The sequence below is a fragment of the Salmo trutta genome, chromosome 20 (assembly GCF_901001165.1).
Source record: "Salmo trutta chromosome 20, fSalTru1.1, whole genome shotgun sequence".
NCBI lineage: Eukaryota > Metazoa > Chordata > Actinopteri > Salmoniformes > Salmonidae > Salmo > Salmo trutta.
Window position 1 is genome coordinate 50868286 of NC_042976.1, and position 18406 is coordinate 50886691.

General features: G+C 43.3%; 2 protein-coding genes across 6 annotated transcripts in view; both read right to left on the reverse strand.

Annotated features, from left to right (window-relative positions):
- upf3a (UPF3A regulator of nonsense mediated mRNA decay) overlaps nucleotides 1–13986 on the reverse strand; it is a 31619-nt gene extending 17633 nt beyond the window's left edge. For 2 of the 3 annotated variants that reach the window (XM_029703642.1, XM_029703643.1), the window contains exons 1-4: nucleotides 13137–13986; nucleotides 4618–4724; nucleotides 3772–3878; nucleotides 2319–2417 (exon numbers count right to left, since the gene is read on the reverse strand). In XM_029703642.1, the coding sequence (XP_029559502.1) occupies nucleotides 2319–2417; nucleotides 3772–3878; nucleotides 4618–4724; nucleotides 13137–13277 (454 nt within the window). In that variant the 5' untranslated portion in view covers nucleotides 13278–13986. The remainder of the gene's footprint in view (nucleotides 1–2318; nucleotides 2418–3771; nucleotides 3879–4617; nucleotides 4725–13136) is intronic. The other variant, XM_029703640.1, reaches the window with a different exon arrangement.
- A 2835-nt stretch (nucleotides 13987–16821) lies between these two features.
- The window catches only part of LOC115156222 (cell division cycle protein 16 homolog), a 46353-nt gene continuing 44768 nt past the window's right edge, over nucleotides 16822–18406 (reverse strand). For all 3 annotated transcript variants that reach the window (XM_029703644.1, XM_029703646.1, XM_029703645.1), the window contains exon 18: nucleotides 16822–17662. In XM_029703644.1, the coding sequence (XP_029559504.1) occupies nucleotides 17403–17662 (260 nt within the window). In that variant the 3' untranslated portion in view covers nucleotides 16822–17402. The remainder of the gene's footprint in view (nucleotides 17663–18406) is intronic.

Consider the following 18406-nt stretch of genomic DNA (forward strand, 5'->3'; position numbering starts at 1 on the left):
TTGTGACCTGGACAGTCCATAAGAACTTGGTCTGCATTCAAGAAGCCAAGAGGTTGAACGCTCACCAGGCTAGGAGGTTCAACTTCACTCTAGCCTATCGCCCGGGATACAAGAATCAGAAAACAGATGCCCTGTCCCGCCAACATGATGTCTCTAATTAGGGACTCTGAGCCCATCATCCCCGGCTCCCGCATTGTGGATCCCGTGTTATGGAGTATAGAGACCACGGCACAACAAGCCCAGACCTGAGAACCTGACCCCGGCGGGGGTTCCACTAACAGACTTTATGTTCTGCAATTAGCCCGTTCTCAAGTGCTACAATGGGGACACACCTCTAAATTAACTGGGCATCTAGGGGTTAATCGGACACTGGAGTTCCTGAGGCGGAAATTCTGGTGGCGCAACATGATTAAGGATGTGAGATCCTTTGTTGTGGCCTGTTTCACCTGTGCCCAAAGCAAGTCCTCACGACAGCGACCAGCTGGGTTGCTCCAACCTCTGCCCATCCCCAGCCGCCCTGGTCCCACCTGTCCGTAGACTATCACAGGGTTACCTCCATCCCAAGGGCTCACCACTATCCTGGTGGTCATTGATCGGTTCCCCAAAGCAGCCCATTTCATTGCCTTACCCAAGTTGCCCTCGGCGAAGGAGACCGCTAATCTCATGATTACCCATGTCTTTTTCGACTACAAGGATTTCCCAGGTCATTGTCTCGGATCGAGGGCCCCAGTTCGTTGCACGGTATTGGAAAGCCTTCTGCTCCCTGTTGGGGGTGTTGGTGAGTCTCTCCTCAGTGTTCCACCCACAGTCGAATGGGCAAACGGAGCGGGCCAACCAGGAGCTGGAGAAGTTCCTCCGCTGTTTTGTCTTCACCCAGGCCAACAACTGGAGCAAGTTCCTCGTCTGGGCGGAGTATGCTCACAACACAGTACCGAACTGGACTGTCGTCGCTCGTGTCGGTTTAGGTTCGCCCCCCCCCCCCCCCCATTTCCTGAACAAGAGCCTGAAGCAGGGGTGCCCGAAGCGGGGGTGCCATCAGGCGAGGCGTTCATTCGACGATGTCGCCGCACCTGGATCAGAGAGCGATCCTCCTAGCTCATCTGCCCAACACCAGGAAAACCGGCACCGAAGGCCTCTTCGGCTCCTCCGACCGGATCAACAAGTGTGGCTGTCCACTCATGATCTTCCCTTTAGGGTGCACTCGTAGAAGCTCGCTCTACACTAAAAAGGACCATTCAAGATCCTGAGTCGCATCAACCGGTCACCTATCGTCTCCAGCTTCCCAGGTCTATGAGGGTCTGTCCATCCTTCCATGTCTCCTGTCTCAAGCTGGTAAGGAACAGTCCCTTCTCTCCCCCCACACCTGCCCCTCCGCCCCCTCGACTTATTGATGGTGGCCCGGCCTACACTGTCCGGTGTCTGTTTGAGGCTCATTGGGTCCAAGGCACCCTGCAGTACCTGGTGGATTGGGAGGGCTACGGCCCGAGAAGCGGCTTGGGTGCCTGCCCGGGACATCCTGGATCTGGGACTCGTTCCGGACTTTAACCAACTCCCTAGTGGTCGCCCTGGCTCCGCGGCTGGAGCTGCTTCTAGAAGGGGGGTACTGTCATGGTTCCACTTGTCACCAGAGGGTGGCAGAAACTGTCCTAGAGACATTAACGACACTCAGGTGTGTCCCATTTACTCATTGAGATTTCCCTGTTAAAAGAGGTGTTTTCTGTTGTTCTTTGCTGAAGCTTGAATTGTGTTCCATGTGTGTTTGTCTCCTGAGTGAGTTTGAGACTTAGTGTTTGTTGTTTTCCTAGTGTTACTGTGATCCTTCCGTTACTGTTTCTCAGTAAAGTATTACGTTTATCCTTAACCACTGATTCCTTGTCTGGTCCCTTCTTTGCACCTGAGTCCAACCTCACCATGTCACAGGTTCAGAAGGTGAGTAAAGAGCAAAACGTAAAGGAAGGAGGAGTGTGAGAGCAGCAGCTATGTTAGAAAAACGAATTTGTGAGTAAAATATCACATGCGCAGAACATGATCTGAATCCTTAGCTTTGAGAAAGAGATTTCCGGATGGGCGGGGCGTGGGCGAAAACTCTGTATCCATATCCACGGCCTAAATTTTATATTTGTGTTATTCAGCAGATGCTGAATCAATGCATGAAGTACAATGAGGGGTCTGAAAACACATATACTATACACTTAAAAGGAAGCTTGGGTGCAAGTCTCTGTCTGTCCCAATGTGTTTTGACAATGAATGCAGAAACAATCAGGTATCCAAGCTGTATGTCTGGATAGTTTCTGATTAGAGACAAGTCCAGCACCTACCTTCTTCAATGCTTCCAGCTTTGGAATCTTTCTTTTTGAGCTTCTTCTTGGAGACTTTCTGAAAGGGGGCAAACTCTACCACAGCCGGGTACTCCTGGCCTGAGCAAATATTGACATAGAGACAGATAATCATTAGACACAGACACCTGACACAGATCAAACCATTACCATGGCACCTGTGGCTGTAGAAGGATAATCCTCTTGTCTCATGAAGATTAGAGCACACACACCTACAGAGAGCGAGAGAGAGAGAGACATCATTGTTTGTCACTTAGCACCATAAACAAAATCCCATGGAGCATCACAACAGAACACTGAAAACTGACCGTTGGGGATGTTAAAACATATAGCCTAACATATTTATTGAATTATACACTGAACAAAAATACCAACGCAACATGCAAAGTGTCCCATGTTTTATGAGCTGAAATAAAAGATTCCATAAATGTTCATACACAAAAAGCTTATTTCTCTCAAATGTTTTGCAAAAATGTGTTTACATCCCTGTTTGTGAGCATTTCTCCTTTGCCAAGATAATCCATCCACCTGACAGATGTGGCATATCAAGAAGCTGATTAAACAGCATGATCATTACACAGGTGCACCTTGTGCTTGAGACAATGTGCAGTTTTGTCACACGTCTCAAGTTTTGATGGAGCGTGCAATTGGCATGCTGACTGAAGAAATGTCCACCAGAGCTGTTGTCAGAGAATTGAATGGTAATTTCTCTACCATAAACGTCACCAGCCACCCAGACAGCTGATGAAACTGTGGGTTTGCACAACCGAAGAATTTCTGCACAAACTGCCAGAAACCGTCTAAGGGAAGCTCATCTGAATGCTCGTCGTCGTCACCAGGGTCTTGACCTGACTGCAGTTCGGCGTCATAACCGACTTCAGTGGGCAAATGCTCACCTTCGATGGCCACTGGCACACTGGAGTAGTGTGCTCTTCACAGATATATCATGGTTTCAACTGTACCGGGCAGATGGCGTCGTGTGGACGAGTGGTTTGCTGATGTCAATGTTGTGAACAGAGTGCACCATGGTAGCGGTGGGGTTATGGTATGGGCAGGCATAAGCTATGGACAATGAACACAATTTTATCAATGGCAATTTGAATGCGCAATTTGAATACACTGGAAGCTGTTGAAATTGTTGCATGCAGGGTTTATATTTTTGTTCAGTGTATATATAGCACTATACCACTACCTACTTTCATGTGCTGAAAAACATTATAACATTGTGTAAACACTAACTACTAAGCACTAACACATTGGTAATAAGAAATATTTAGGAGAGGTTTCCAGGACACAGGTTAAGCCTAGTCCTGTACTAAAAAGCAAGCCCAATAGAGAATCTCCTTCAAAAATGCATTTTAGTCCAGGACTAGACTGGTGTGTCTGGGAAACTGCCCCATGACGTTTGTATTATAGGTCTACGTGAAAAAGGTACCTTTGTTATCAATGAAAACATAGCCATCAAAGCGGTCTCTGAAGAGTAGGATGTCTTCGGGGTTTCTGAAGTTAATGTAAACTCTGGAGAACAGGTGTGGATAGAGGCTGCGGGAAATGAGCAGGTTATCTTAGAAACCCATTCCACGAGAGCAGCCTATCTAGAGTGTGGGCTTAATAGGGTGACTCCATAGGCATGATGATGACATTCTCTTCTCCAGTCCCTGCTTTTAGATGGTAGCCTAATAATTAGATGGCTGTGCTAGTGTCCTTTCTTTGTTTTGAACAGATCATTTTGAATGTATCCACTCAAGCTGAATAGGTTTCAATAGCAGAGGTTAGGTGAAGTCAATTGTTTGATAGGTGGGGAATGTCAATATCATGATGTTGGCATCACACGATGCAGCATGAATCTGAGAAAAACACTGATCTGTGCTGTCAATCTGGCATTTCGGGCAAATGCCAGATGGGCTGGTCCATTTTAGCCCAGTGGGCACGTCTAACTTGGGTTTTTTGATAATTAGCCAGTTAATGACAGGGGCCTCAAGGGGAAAAAAATGGGCCGGTGTATTTTATATTTATTATGGATCCCCATTGCCAAGGCAGCAGCTACTCAAAGCCAGTGACATATCGTTAGTAAAGATTGAAAAAAGTAAGGGGCCTAGACAGCTGCCCTTGGGATTTCCTGATTCTACCTGGATTTTGTTGGAGAGGCTTCCATTAAAGAACACCCTCTATGCGGGGGCCTCGAGGAAAGAAATGGGCCGGTGTGGGGTCCCAATCTGCCCCTGGTAGGCACTCTGTCCCAACACATGGTATCATTGCATTAAATGTTCTAAATATTCACCTTTGATCAGCAGGGAAAAACTCGAAGTAGTCATAGGATGGAAGAGGACTGAGCTGTTCTTCCAGCTGGTCCTTGGACAGGTTGGGTGGAAGTCGCCTTATTACTACCTGGAACCGAGAAGGACATAAATGCACAAACACAGAATAGTGGGTTGAAATTACACAAAAATTGCCAAGACATCAAAGACATTCAAGGTCATGAGCAAAGTTGGAATGTCTTCTTTATCATAGCCCAAAGGCCGGCAGACAGCGATATTGAGTTGTGTCATCTTACCATCCAAATGCATTGTATGCAGGTCGGCAATACATTCGTATCCCTGTTGGATCGTTCGTACTTAAAAATATATATACATTTAGGCTGCATAGGCTTTGATTTCCTCAACTTAATGGTGATAAACCATTAATAAAAATGGGAAAATATGTGCACTTTCCTTATGACACACCATTTTCCACCACCATGATAGTGGCTAAATACTAATCCTGGATGTTGTGTATCACAATCAGCCAATCAGGTTAAAACTATCAGAACAGGGGTTCCGTTTCTTTTACGTCTGCTGCGTTAGCAGCGTCGCATACATGTAAATCAAGACTGTACCGCCGTGGCCAAAAGTTTTGAGAATTACATAAATATTAATTTCCACAAAGTTTGCTGCTTCAGTGTCTTTAGATATGTTTGTCAGATGTTACTATGGAATACTGAAGTATAATTACAAGCATTTCATAAGTGTCAAAGGCTATTGACTTGAAGTTGATGCAAACATTCAATATTTGCAGTGTTGACCCTTCTTTTTCAAGACCTCTGCAATCCGCCCTGGCATGCAGTCAATTAACCTGTTGAGGACAGACGTTCCGCTAGCGGGACCCCGTTCTGCCAGCGGAACCCCTAGCCAACAGCCAATGGCATCGCACGGCGAGAAATACAAAACCAACTAAAATACCACAATTCAATTTTCTCAAACAATCAACTATTTTACACCATTTTAAAGATAAGACTCTCGTTAATCTAACCACATTGTCCGATTTCAAAAATGCTTTACAGCGAAAGCAAAACATTAGATTATGTTAGGAGAGTACATAGACACAAATAATCACACAGCCATTTTCCAAGCAAGCATATATGTCACATAAACCCAAACCACAGCTAAATGCAGCACTAACCTTTGATGATCTTCATCAGATGACACTCCTAGGACATTATGTTATACAATACATGCATGTTTTGTTCAATCAAGTAGATATTTATATCAAAAAACAGCTTTTTACATTAGCATGTGATGTTCAGAACTAGCATACCCACCGAAAACTTCCGGTGAATTTACTAAATTACTCATGATAAACGTTGACAAAATACATAACAATTATTTTAAGAATTATAGATACAGAACTCCTTTATGCAATTGCTATGTCCGATTTTAAAAGAGCTTTACTGCAAAAGCACATTTTTCAATACTCTGAGTACATAGCTCGGCCATCAAGGCTAGCTATTCAGACCCGCCAATATCGGGGCAGCCTAAACTCAGAATTACTCTTAGAAAAATTGGATTACCTTTGCTGTTCTTCGTCAGAATGCACTCCCAGGACGTCTACTTCAACAACAAATGTTGTTTTCGTTCCAAATAATCCATAGTTATATCCAAATACCTCCGTTTTGTTCGTGCGTTCAGGTCACTATCCGAAGGGTAACGCGCGAGCGCATTTCGTGACCAAAAAAAAGCAAAATATTCCATTACCGTACTTAGAAGCATGTCAAACGCTGTTTAAAATCAATTTTTATGCTATTTTTCTCGTAAAATAGCGATAATATTCCAACCGGGCAACGTTGTATTCATTCAAAGAGAGAAAGAAAAAATGGCGAGATCTCGTGACTGCGCATCTCCAGTCTCACTGTCCCCAGGCTGACCACTTACAAACTCTGCTCCTATACTTTGCGCAGAGACAGCAGACACCCCATTCTACTTTCTGGCGGCTTTAGAGAGCCAATGGAAGCCTTAGAAAGTGTCACGTAACAGCTCAGATGCTGTAATTTCGATAGAGATGCAACAGAAGGACAACAAATTGTCAGACAGGGCACTTCCTGCATGGAATCTTCTCAGGTTTTTGCCTGCCATATGAGTTCTGTTATACTCACAGACACCATTCAAACAGTTTTAGAAACTTTAGAGTGTTTTCTATCCAAATCTACTAATTATATGCATATTCTAGTTTCTGGGCAGGAGTAGTAACCAGATTAAATTGGGTATGTTTTTTTATCCGGCCGTGAAAATACTGCCCCCTATCCCAAAGAAGTTAACTTCTGGGCCACGTCCTGACTGATGGCAGCCCATTCTTGCATAATCAATGCATGGAGTTTGTCAGAATTTGTGGGTTTTTGTTTGTCCACCCGCCTCTTGAGGATTGACCACAAGTTCTCAATGGGATTAAGGTCTGGGGAGTTTCCTGGCCATGGACCCAAAATATCGATGTTTTGTTCCCCGAGCCACTTAGTTATCACTTTTGCCTTATGTCAAGGTGCTCCATCATGCTGGAAAAGGCATTGTTCATCACCAAACTGTTCCTGGATGGTTGGGAGAAGTTGCTCTCGGAGGATGCGTTGGTACCATTCTTTATTCATGGCTGTGTTCTTAGGCAAAATTGTGAGTAAGCCCACTCCCTTGGCTGAGAAGCAACCCCACACATGAATGGTCTCAGGATGCTTTACTGTTGGCATGGCACAGGACTGATGGTAGCACTCACCTTGTCTTCTCTGGACAAGCTTTTTTCCGGATGCCCCAAACAATCGGGAAAGGGGATTCATCAGAGAAAATGACTTTACCCCAGTCCTCAGCAGTCCAAACTCTGTACCTTTTGCAGAATATCAGTCTCTCTGATGTTTTTCCTGGAGAGAAGTGGCTTCTTTGCAGCCCTTCTTGACACCAGGCCATCCTCCAAAAGTAGTCGCCTCACTGTGCATGCAGATGCACTCACACCTGCCTGCTGCCATTCCTGAGCAAGCTCTGTACTGGTGGTGCCCCAATCTCGCAGCTGAATCAACTAGGAGACGGTCCTGGTGCTTGCTGGACTTTCTTGGGCGCCCTGAAGCCTTCTTCACAACAATTCAACCGCTCTCCTTGAAGGTCTTGATGATACGATAAATGGTTGATTTAGGTGCAATCTTACTGGCAGCAATATCCTTGCCTGTGAAGCCCTTTTTGTGCAAAGCAATGATGACGGCACGCGTTTCCTTGCAGGTAACCATGATTGACAGAGGAAGAACAATGATTCCAAGCACCACCCTCCTTTTGAAGCTTCCAGTCTGTTATTCAAACTCAATCAGCATGACAGAGTGATCTCCAGCCTTGTCCTCATCAACACTCACACCTGTGTTAACGAGAGAGTCACTGACATGTCAGCTGGTCCTTTTGTGGCAGGGCTGAAATGCAGTGGAAATGTTTTTGGGGGATTCAGTTCATTTGCATGGCAAAGAGGGACATTGCAATTAATTGCAATTCATCTGATCACTCTTCATAACATTCTGGGGTATATGCAAATTGCCATCATACAAACTGAGGCAGCAGAGTTGGTGAAAATTTATATTTGTGTAATTCTCAAAACTTTTGGCCACGATTGTACTCGGGGCAGACCTGGTTGTAGCTAGATATGTTTATATTCGATTAGATGTATTTGCAGAGTACAGTGCTATTCGTAAACTATGAGCTCCAACAGTACAGGCCAAAAAGAGAAGTGAATGAAACAATGATTTAAAATATAAATATTGGTATATGCATACAGTACCAGTCAAAGGTTTGGACAAACCTACTCATTCAAGGGTTTTTCTTGATTTTCATTATTTACTACATTGTAGAATAATAATGAAGACATCACAACTATGAAATAACACATATGGAATCATGTAGTAAACAAAAGTGTTAAACAAATATTTGAAATTCCTCAAAGTAGCCATCCTTTGCCTTGATGACAGCTTTGCACATTCTTGGCATTCTCTCAACCAGCTTCATGAGGAACGATTCAAGTCTTGAAGGAGTTCCCACATATTCTGAGCACTTGTTGGCTGCTTTCCCTTCACTCAGCATCCAACTCATCCCAAACCATCTCAATTGGGTTGAGGTCGGGTGATTGTGGAGGCCAGGTCATCTGATGCAGCACTCCATCACTCTCCTTCTTGGTGAAATAGCCCTTACACCGCCTGGAGGTTTGTTGGGTCATTGTCCTGTTGAAAAACAAATGATAGTCCCATTAAGCGCAAACCAGATGGGATGGTGTATTGCTGCAGAAGGCTGTGGTAGCCATGCTGGTTAAGTCTGCCTTGAATTCAAAATAAATCATTGTCACCAGCAAAGCACCCCCACACCTCCTCCTTCACGGTGGGAACCACACATGCAGAGATCATCCGTTCACCTACTCTGCGTCTCACAAAGACACAGTGATTGGAACCAAAAATCTCAAATTTGAACTCTGATTTCCACTGGTCTAAATGTCCATTGCTCGTGTTTCTTGGCCCAAGCAAGTCTCATCTTCTTATTGGTGTCCTTTAGTAATGGTTTCTTTGCATCAATTTGACCATAAAGACCTGATTCACACAGTCTCCTCTGAACAGTTGATGTTGAGATGTGTCTGCTACTTGAACTCTGCGAAGCATTTATTTGGGCTGCAACCTGAGGCTGGTAACTCTATTGAACTTATCCTCTGCAGCAGAGGTAACTCCTGGTCTCCCTTTCCTGTGGTGGTCCTCATGAGAGCCAGTTTCATCATAGTGCTTGATGGTTTTTGCGACTGCACTTGAAGAAACTTTCAGTTCTTGAAATGTTCCGTATTGACTGACCATGTCGTAAAGTAATGGACTGTCATTTATCTTTGCTTATTTGAGCTGCTCTTGCCATCAAATGGACTTGGTCTTTTACCATAAAGTGCTATCTTCTTTATACCACCCCTACCTTGTCACAACACAACTGATTGGCTCAAATGCATTAAGGAAAGAAATTCCACAAATTAACTTTTAACAAGGCACACCTGTTAATTGAAATGCATTCCAGGTGACTACCTCATGAAGCTAGTTGAGAGAAAGCCAAGAGTGTGCAAAGCTGTCATCAAGGCAAAGGGTGACTATTTTGATTTGTTTACCACTTTTTTGTTTACTACATGATTCTATATGTGTTATTTCATAGTTTTGATGTCTTCACTATTATTCTACAATGTAGAAAATAGTAAAAAATAAAGAAAAACCCTTGAATGAGTAGGTGTGTCCAAACTTTTGTTTGTCCATTGCAGGGGTGGGGGCAGGGTAAATGCCAATGGAGGGGGCAGTAGGTAGCTGTCTAGTGGTGGCTTTTCAGCAGCCTGATGGTCTTGGGCAGAAACTATTGACCAGTGTTACAGTTTTTGTAATGCTCCTATAATCAAAATAAAATAAAATTGTATTGGTCACATACACATACTTAGCAGATGTTATTGCAGGTGTATCGAAATGCTTGTGTTCCTAGCTCCAACAGTGCAGTAGTATCTAACAATTCATAACAATACACACATCTAAAAGTAAAAGAATGGAATTAAGAAATATATAAATATAAGGAGAAATTTCGGAGTGGCATTGACTAAAATACAGTACAATAGAATATAGTATATACATATGAGATGAGTAAAGCAGTACGTAAACATTAAAGTGACCAGTGTTCCACGTCTGAGTGATGGAAGCAGGGAGAGGTGGTAATGTTGCCTACCTTCACCACCTGTTTGAGTCGTGTCATAGAAAAGCTTAGCATTTTAGCTAATTCGAACCCTTTTCCTAATCTTAACCTAATTCTACTAACTTGCCATGTTAATTCTCCTAACCTGCTCTGTAAATTCTCCTCACCTGCTATGAAAAGTAATTTATGTTAGTCAAAACTGGCAGACCTGCCCTCAGAATAGTCTTGGTTTCTACTAAAACGATACAGCGCTGTGTCAGAGAGGAATATGCGAAGCGAGAGGGATACCTGGACCCAAAATTTGTCTTCTCCAGCAGGTGCCGTTCTTTCTTTTTTTCCCACTCACCAAGCAAGGAATATTTGTATGAAGGTCAATGAGAAAGTGTTGAATTTCGTTAACAAAAAAATGTCAAGGCTTATTTGCTACGGGTAGCTTATTTGATCTAACAGAAGTTCAGGAATTATTAGGTTGCTAGAATTATACTGAAATCAGGACACGTGACATACCAGCAACTTTGTGGAAAAACGATTTATATCGGAGTTGTGCCTGGTTGTCACTAATTATCATAGCCACAGTCATCAACCCTGACCTATTTCTACAATTTCTGTTCTTAAAATGTGATTTTAAACCTAGCCCTAACCAAAATGCTAACCTTATGCCTAACCTTAAATTAAAATCAAAAAGCAATTTTTTCTGGAATTTTTACGATATAGCCAATTTCGACTTTGTGTCTGTGGTAGAGGTCTTGACGGGTCCACCAGATCTGACATTCCGAGATCCAACCCAGGGACCCAAGCCCGTCCGGATCCAAAATGCTGAGTTTTGTCTCGGATCTGGATCGGGTCTGACATAATTGTCAGGGGTCTCCGTCTGTGCAATTAAAAATGTATTTACCGACGACCCAATTTGACCCATCCTCTGTTAATTAAATGTGTGACTGAGGTGATGAGAACTGTGTGAGCTTGTTATGACTAGCTATTTCAGGGCAGGCGTAGTAACTGCTGGACAGAAAAGTCACATTTTGGAGAAATGTGTAAAAGCCTTGGTGGAGAAATGTGTAAAAGCCTTGGTGGAGAAATGTGTAAAAGCCTTGGTCAGGGAGGTGTAAAGTCACCTCCCTGACCAAGGTCCTTCTCCCCCGATTGCTCAGTTTGGCCGGGCGGCCAGCTCTAATGAGAGTCTTGGTGGTTCCAAACTTCTTCCATTTAAGAATAATGGAGGCCACTGTGTTCTTGGGGACCTTCAATGATGCAGAAATGTTTTGGAACCCTTCCCCACATCTGTGCCTCAACACAATCCTGTCTCGGAGCTCTATGGACAATTCCTTCGACCTCATGGCTTGGTTTTTGCTCTGACATGCACTGTCAACTGTGGGACCTTATAAAGACGGGTGTGTGCCTTTCCAAATCATGTCCAATCAATTGAATTTACCACAGGTGGACTCCAATCAAATTGTAGAAACATCTCAAGGATGATCAATGGAAACAGGATGCACCTGATCTCAATTGAGTCTTATAGCAAAGGAATACTTATGCAAATAAGGTATCTGTTTTTTATTTTTAAGACTTTAACATTAAATGTGTAAAGTCAAGGGGTCAGAATGCACTTTACCTTTAGGCAGTATTTTCTATGGCCCTATTTTAGAGGGAAAGTTCACCCAAATGAATTCATTATTTACATGCTGGTTTCTTATGGAAAGGAGAGACTGCAATACATCCTATGGTTAGCCACTGCCACCAACCATTAATATTAGCATGTTCTAACCAAAAAACTGTAATTCAATGTCCCCCAGTTAGCAAACTCTAAATTCCATGCCCAAATAATCTCAAAGTAACTCAAATTTAAAAGAATCCCGAACACACCTGACCTGTGACTTGTATTTATTTATTCCAACCTGGTCATGGGCCTAAACCATGTGACAATATGTAGAACTGCAGGAAATAAGCATTAAAACAAATATTTTTGTTCACTCCAAGCCATTTTCTAAAGTTGGCTGCACCCGGGAAAGTACACATTTTCCCGTCTTCTCGACATGAAATAAAGTTAAGGACGAAATCGAAGCCTATGCAGCCTGAATGGAGAATGTTGTTAGGTACAAACAGGTCGACGTGGTATACTAACGTATTGCCGGTTACATACAATGCATTTGGACGACAAGGTACGACTCAATATCGCCATCTGCCGGCATTTGGGCCATTTAAATTACTGAATTCTACACCGCGTTTCGGAGGTTGTTTTACGACATAATGACGACATGTTCATATCTAGTAATAATTAACTTCCGTTGCCTTTGACAGGTAGGCCCATATACAGTCAACAAAACACAAGTGTGCGCTTGTTTACAGGCACTGGTCATTGAATTTAATGTTTGGGCACCGGTGCACAGCCTACTTTTGCCTTTTTATCAACATAGCATAAGCTACAGTAAATAGCATTACATTTAACATTTAAGTCATTTAGCAGACGCTCTTATCCAGAGCGACTTACAGTAGTGAATGCATACATTTCATACATATCATACATTTTTTCTGTGCTGGCCCCCCGTGGGAATCGAACCCACAACGCTGGTGTTACAAACACCATGCTCTACCAACTGAGCTACAGGGAAGGTACATTACATGCATACACCTACGATATTATTATAGCAAATTACAGCTATATTGCTGTGCACAAACAAGCATACGACATCAGATCCGTTGTTGACATACAGTATATTGAATGCGCCTTTCAATGCAGATCGTTGCATGGCTACGCATCATTCTCGCGTTCGCTGTCTGTGGTGCTGATTATCTTGCTCCTCATATCTGCTATCAAACCCGCCATCAGTGCTCTGCCTACCTTAGTAAAGACCTCCTTCTTCTCATCTTTCTGCTTTGAGTTGACGGAGACGGCGTCCTGTCCCCTCGGAATATCTCTGCATTGTATTTCGACGACACTTTTCTCCCTGCCTCCGGTCATTTGGTCCTTTTCAGAACTCATCGCTCTCCCTCTCCTGTGGAAGTCAATGTCCCCTCGCGAGAGTTCCAAGCTGAAGAGTTCAGCAGAGGCGGGCGTCCTGTCCCCTCGGAATATCTCTGCATTGTATTTCGACGACACTTTCCTCCCTGCCTCCGGTCATTTGGTCCTTTTCAGACCTCACCTTTCTCCCTATCCTGTGGAAGTCATTTTCTCCCCGCGAGAGTTCCAAGCTGAAGAGTTTAGGAAGAGCTGGTGCCGCTGTGGTTATGCCGTGCGCTATCTTCTCGTAATCACAAACCATTCACGCAAATTATTTACGTATGTATTGCGTTAAAAAAAGTCCTATTGGAAAACACCTTGTTCATATAATAAGGACGACCTGTCCCAAAAGAAACACAATTATTGGGTGCAATTAATTCGGCTACAATAGTTTATCATTAAACAGTCTACAGGTCTGAGCTGCGAATAGGCGTATATTATGTTGATAGGCTGGTCGGTGGTGTGCGGATTAGTGAGAGAGTAGTGTATCTAGCCTTATAAAACCGTCACAACAGAAGTTAAAGGCCCAGTGCAGTCAAAAACGTGATGAGCTGTGTTTTATGTATATTTCCAAACTATGAGGTTGAAATTTATGATATGGCCATTTCAGTGTACGACCTATTTGAAAAGACCACCTGAAATTTCAGCCTGTTTTGGTGGGTTGGCAGCCTGGTTTCATAAACTAGACCTAACATAGTAAATGTAAATCTGGGACACACAAATTAGTATGATATGTAACCATACCAAATGTAACATAAGACCGGTTGCTTAAGGCAAACACGAAAGTAGGGTCGTTGGTCTGGGTGAGTGTATAACACAAACGTCTAGCAACCCAAATGTTGCATGGTCAAATCTCATCACGGAACACTTTTAGCCCATTAGCAACTACTTTTGAGCTACTTTCCAACTACTTAGCATGTTAGCTGACCCTACCCCAACCTTAAACCCTAACCTAGCTAACATTAGCCACCTAGCTAACGTTAGCATTAGCCACCTAGTTAACGTTAGACACAACAAATTGTAATTCGTAACATACCATACGAATTGTAAGGTATCATACAAAATGGATGGATATAAACAAATTAATAATTACAATACGAAACATATACTAAGTTTACCCGAGTCCAGGTTGGGGATTGAGTTTTGGCCTCCCAGTAGTTTACGGTCTGTCCTCACCAGGCAGTAAATTAGTTAATATACCAATAAGAGAGTTCCAAACCTATTTGCCAATAACAGATAGTTTTCAGGTCTTTCTACAAGACAGTCCTTGCAAAATTATTGTTTGAAACATTGCTCTTGCTAAGAAGCTATTTGTTTCTTTTAGACCATTTTGATATTTTCAATCACAGTTACCCATAAATTATTTGATATTGAAGTAAAAACGGCTACATTGGGCCTTTTAATAAAGTGTTTTACGAAATGCTGTGTCCTTTACCGGGACATTCTTGGCAATGAAGGATAACATGACATTCATAAGGGAAATCAACATTCTCAAAGTTCTTCAGAAACTACTTTTCTTAAGAACTGGACCTCAGTGCGCCAGCCATGCACTTAATTTTGCTTGCAGAGTCCTATAGTATAGACAGTATAGACAGTATAGACGCAAATCTGTCCCCGCAGATTGTCCGTCACCTCTAGCCGCATGTGGGTGTCTCATCCCCGTCAGAGTCGCTGTCTCTCTCGCTGCAGCTGGGCTTGAGGATGGAGTGTGGCAGGCAGAGCGGGCTGGCGGTGGTTGCAGTGGTGAAAGTGCTCCACGCGTCCGGGCTAGAAGGCTGGCTTATAGATCGCCCATAGCTGTCACGGTACGGAACTGCATATAGAGGAGATTAAAAGTAATGGCCATAGCAGTGACCACTCACAGGTGTCTGCACTGGCAATTCATTTACATTCATGTGTCCTAGCCTTTTAACTGGATTTTATTTGAGCTACTAATACCTTAACACATCAGCCTAAGCCTAAACACTATATATTTTAAGCCACCAATAAATTACAATTAACAATGCTGCAATACAAAATGGGGTGCATTATCCCCTTACAATGCTCTTTAAGTACTTTGAGATACCATGAGAAGCATCAACATGTGACTGGTGTCTACTTATAGTATAGTGCCCCCTGATATATATACTTTATTTCCCCAAACCTTCAGATAAAGTCATTGAGTGACAATCCTCTCTCACCACTGAGGAAGGTCTGTTTGCCGCTGCTGGTCTCCACACAGAGCTGAGGCGAGGGTCTCTCTGGGGTAGACACGGAACTCTTGAGACTGGGGACGAAGGTGGAGCAGGTGTCCAAGTCCCGACACACCCTCTCCTGGGTGTAGGTGATGGAGGACTTAGACGGAGTGCAGCCCATCACTACCCCTTCTGCTTGCTGCTGCTATACTCCATGATGAAAGAAGCACTCACTACATGTGTTCTGCTGAGAGACTGAGTGGGGGAGGAGAGAGGGTGAAAGAGAGAGAGGGAGGCTAGTAGAGTGGAGTGGGTGAGTGTTATAATAGGTCTGTGTGTGAGAGGGAATAGAGAGAGGGATAAGTGGAGTAGTTGAGAGTGAGAACTCTGGTGGTTGTCAGGGGCGCAGCTAGAATCCTTGCTTAAGTTGTCAGGAAGACGATCGAGAGTAGTAGCCAGCCCTCATTTGAAGCAGCACAAGGAGAAATATCAGAAATTAAACATTATCCCTCCCTTCCATCTGACCTTTAAAGTGTGTGTGTGTTTGACATTTTGCCTTGGTTCTCCAAAAATACAGTGTCACAAAGACACCCAAAACGTGCTTTTCTCTATTACATGGCTGTGCGAGTAGGCTTGAGCACTATATCCTGACAGATCTTGAGATGTAAAACAAACACTGAGCATTACTTTCGTCGATGGTGAGGAAACACAAGAGGTGGAGGAAGTGGTTAAGTAGGGACCAAATAAGGGCACGGTACGCTTATCAGTGACAATCATTGGGCTTGGCTGCTTGAAATGAATGGAAAAAAATACTGCCCACTTGTTTATCGACCAAGATCATTACTTGGAACAGGAACCATTGATTTAGTTTCTATTCGATTCCATTATGCATTTGTCGCGGTCCTAGCTTATTTGTGCGTCTCTGCGGAACTCACATCTACCATTATTATTTATGAAACTGAAGTTCAAGGGGGCTGTGCATAATGTGTACTGCGTTGACTTACAATGAGATTGAGTTTCTACCATCAAATTGATGTAGCCATGTAGGTGTTGCATAATTACACAATATTGATAACGCAAATAGGGTGACAATGTACTGTCTAATTACCATATCAATAACACTAGGGGAAGATTAAAATACTGGGGTCTGTTGACCAACGTCACCTCTCAATGCTTTGCATTTTCATGACTGACATACCTGAGTGTTATTACACAAGCATTTTTGTTTCTGAATTTAACAGTTAAACTCAAGGGACAATTGATAACATGAGATCATCTCCCTGTCAATGCTTTCAATTATTACTATCAAGAGACAAAGCTTGCCAGGATTACAATGAACACAGAAATAAATATAAAAAGATAAATGTATGGTTTATTGTAGGAATTACCAATAATATTTTAAATCAAAAAGTTCTGGCATTCAGACAGTTTTGTTTATTCAAAGTAAAAATCCACAGGTAAGCATCCCACATGTTCCTGCTAGGAGGCAGGGATATGGGGCACAGTTCAGTCAAGCATCCGAGGACAATGTCTCTGCTTTCCTCACTTCTTCAGACTACCCACCTGAGCCCCTATTCCAAACCAAATCACTTACCCCACATCCCTGGGCCCTTGTCAACTTCCCCTTGGGAATCTGAAAGGACTGGATTACTGGGAGCAATATTAATTTAGCCACAATTTTATTTTACTATACGAGTGTGACATCTTTTTCAACAAAACCAGTTGGACTAGAACTCAAATTTATGCTAAAAGCTCTGCCTTACATTCTATTAAGCTATACCCAGGTTGTTCCCCACCGCTTAAGCTACACCAATCCAATAATTTCAAATCCCAAAGAGGGGAAGTCGACAAGAAACCTAAAGATAAGTGCCAAAGGTCTGGTTTGGAATTGGTCCCACAACAGGTCACTACGACGATCATGTCATCAGTGACATTACGTGCTGGTGTCCGACATCGAGGTCTCAAGCATCATGTCGCTCTCGTACATGTCACATTCCAGGGGCAGCGAGCGCCGAAGAGGCGTGTCCAATGAGACTTTGTCCTGATTGGACGGCAACGTCTCTAGGACCATGATGCCGCTCTCCTCCAGAAGTGGCGTGGCTCGAGCGTCACTGGGTTCCGTTGACATGTTCAGCATCTTCATCAACACTGGCGTGCTCAGCGTCCCACGGACTTTGTCCTTTATGTCCGTCCCTGAAAGACACATTACCATTAAAATGCTGAATGTACCATCAGTGTTCAAGACTTAACTACCTTATTCTTATAGTCGGTCTGTGAAGAACTCCCTGCTCCCTCAGTCATGAGCTGTGGCATCACATCGGTGAAAGTCTGCGCACGCACGCACAGCTCTCAATTCTTCAGTTTCCAGCGCAGCTACACTACAGCACCTTTTTGAGCATTATCCAAGTGTTATTTCCCTATATTTTGAAGTTGTGTGCGTTTATGAAAACATGAGCATTTCTTCTATATGTCATAATATCTGACCGTATTATGGTGGTTGTATTTATCGGCAGTTATCACAAGTTATAACTCCTTGCAACCTTCCATCATGTGCTAGCTTGCCTTGATAATTTATCATTGTTAGCCATATTCTAGTTACACTATATGATCAAAAGTATGTAGACAACTGCTTGTCGAACATCTCAATCCAAAATCATGTGTATTAATGGAGTTGGTCCCCCCTTTGCTGCTATAACAGCCTCCACTTTTCTGGGAAGGCTTTCCACTAGATGTTGGAATATTGCTGCGGAACCTGCTTGCATTCAGCCACAAGATTATTAGTGAGGTCTTGGGTGATTAGGCCTGGCTTGCAGTCGGCGTTCCAATTCATCCCAAATGTGTTAAACGGGGTTGAGGTCAGGGCTCTGTGCAGTCCAGTCAAGTATTTCCACAGCGATCTCGACAACCCATTTCTGTATGGACCTCGCCTTGTGCACG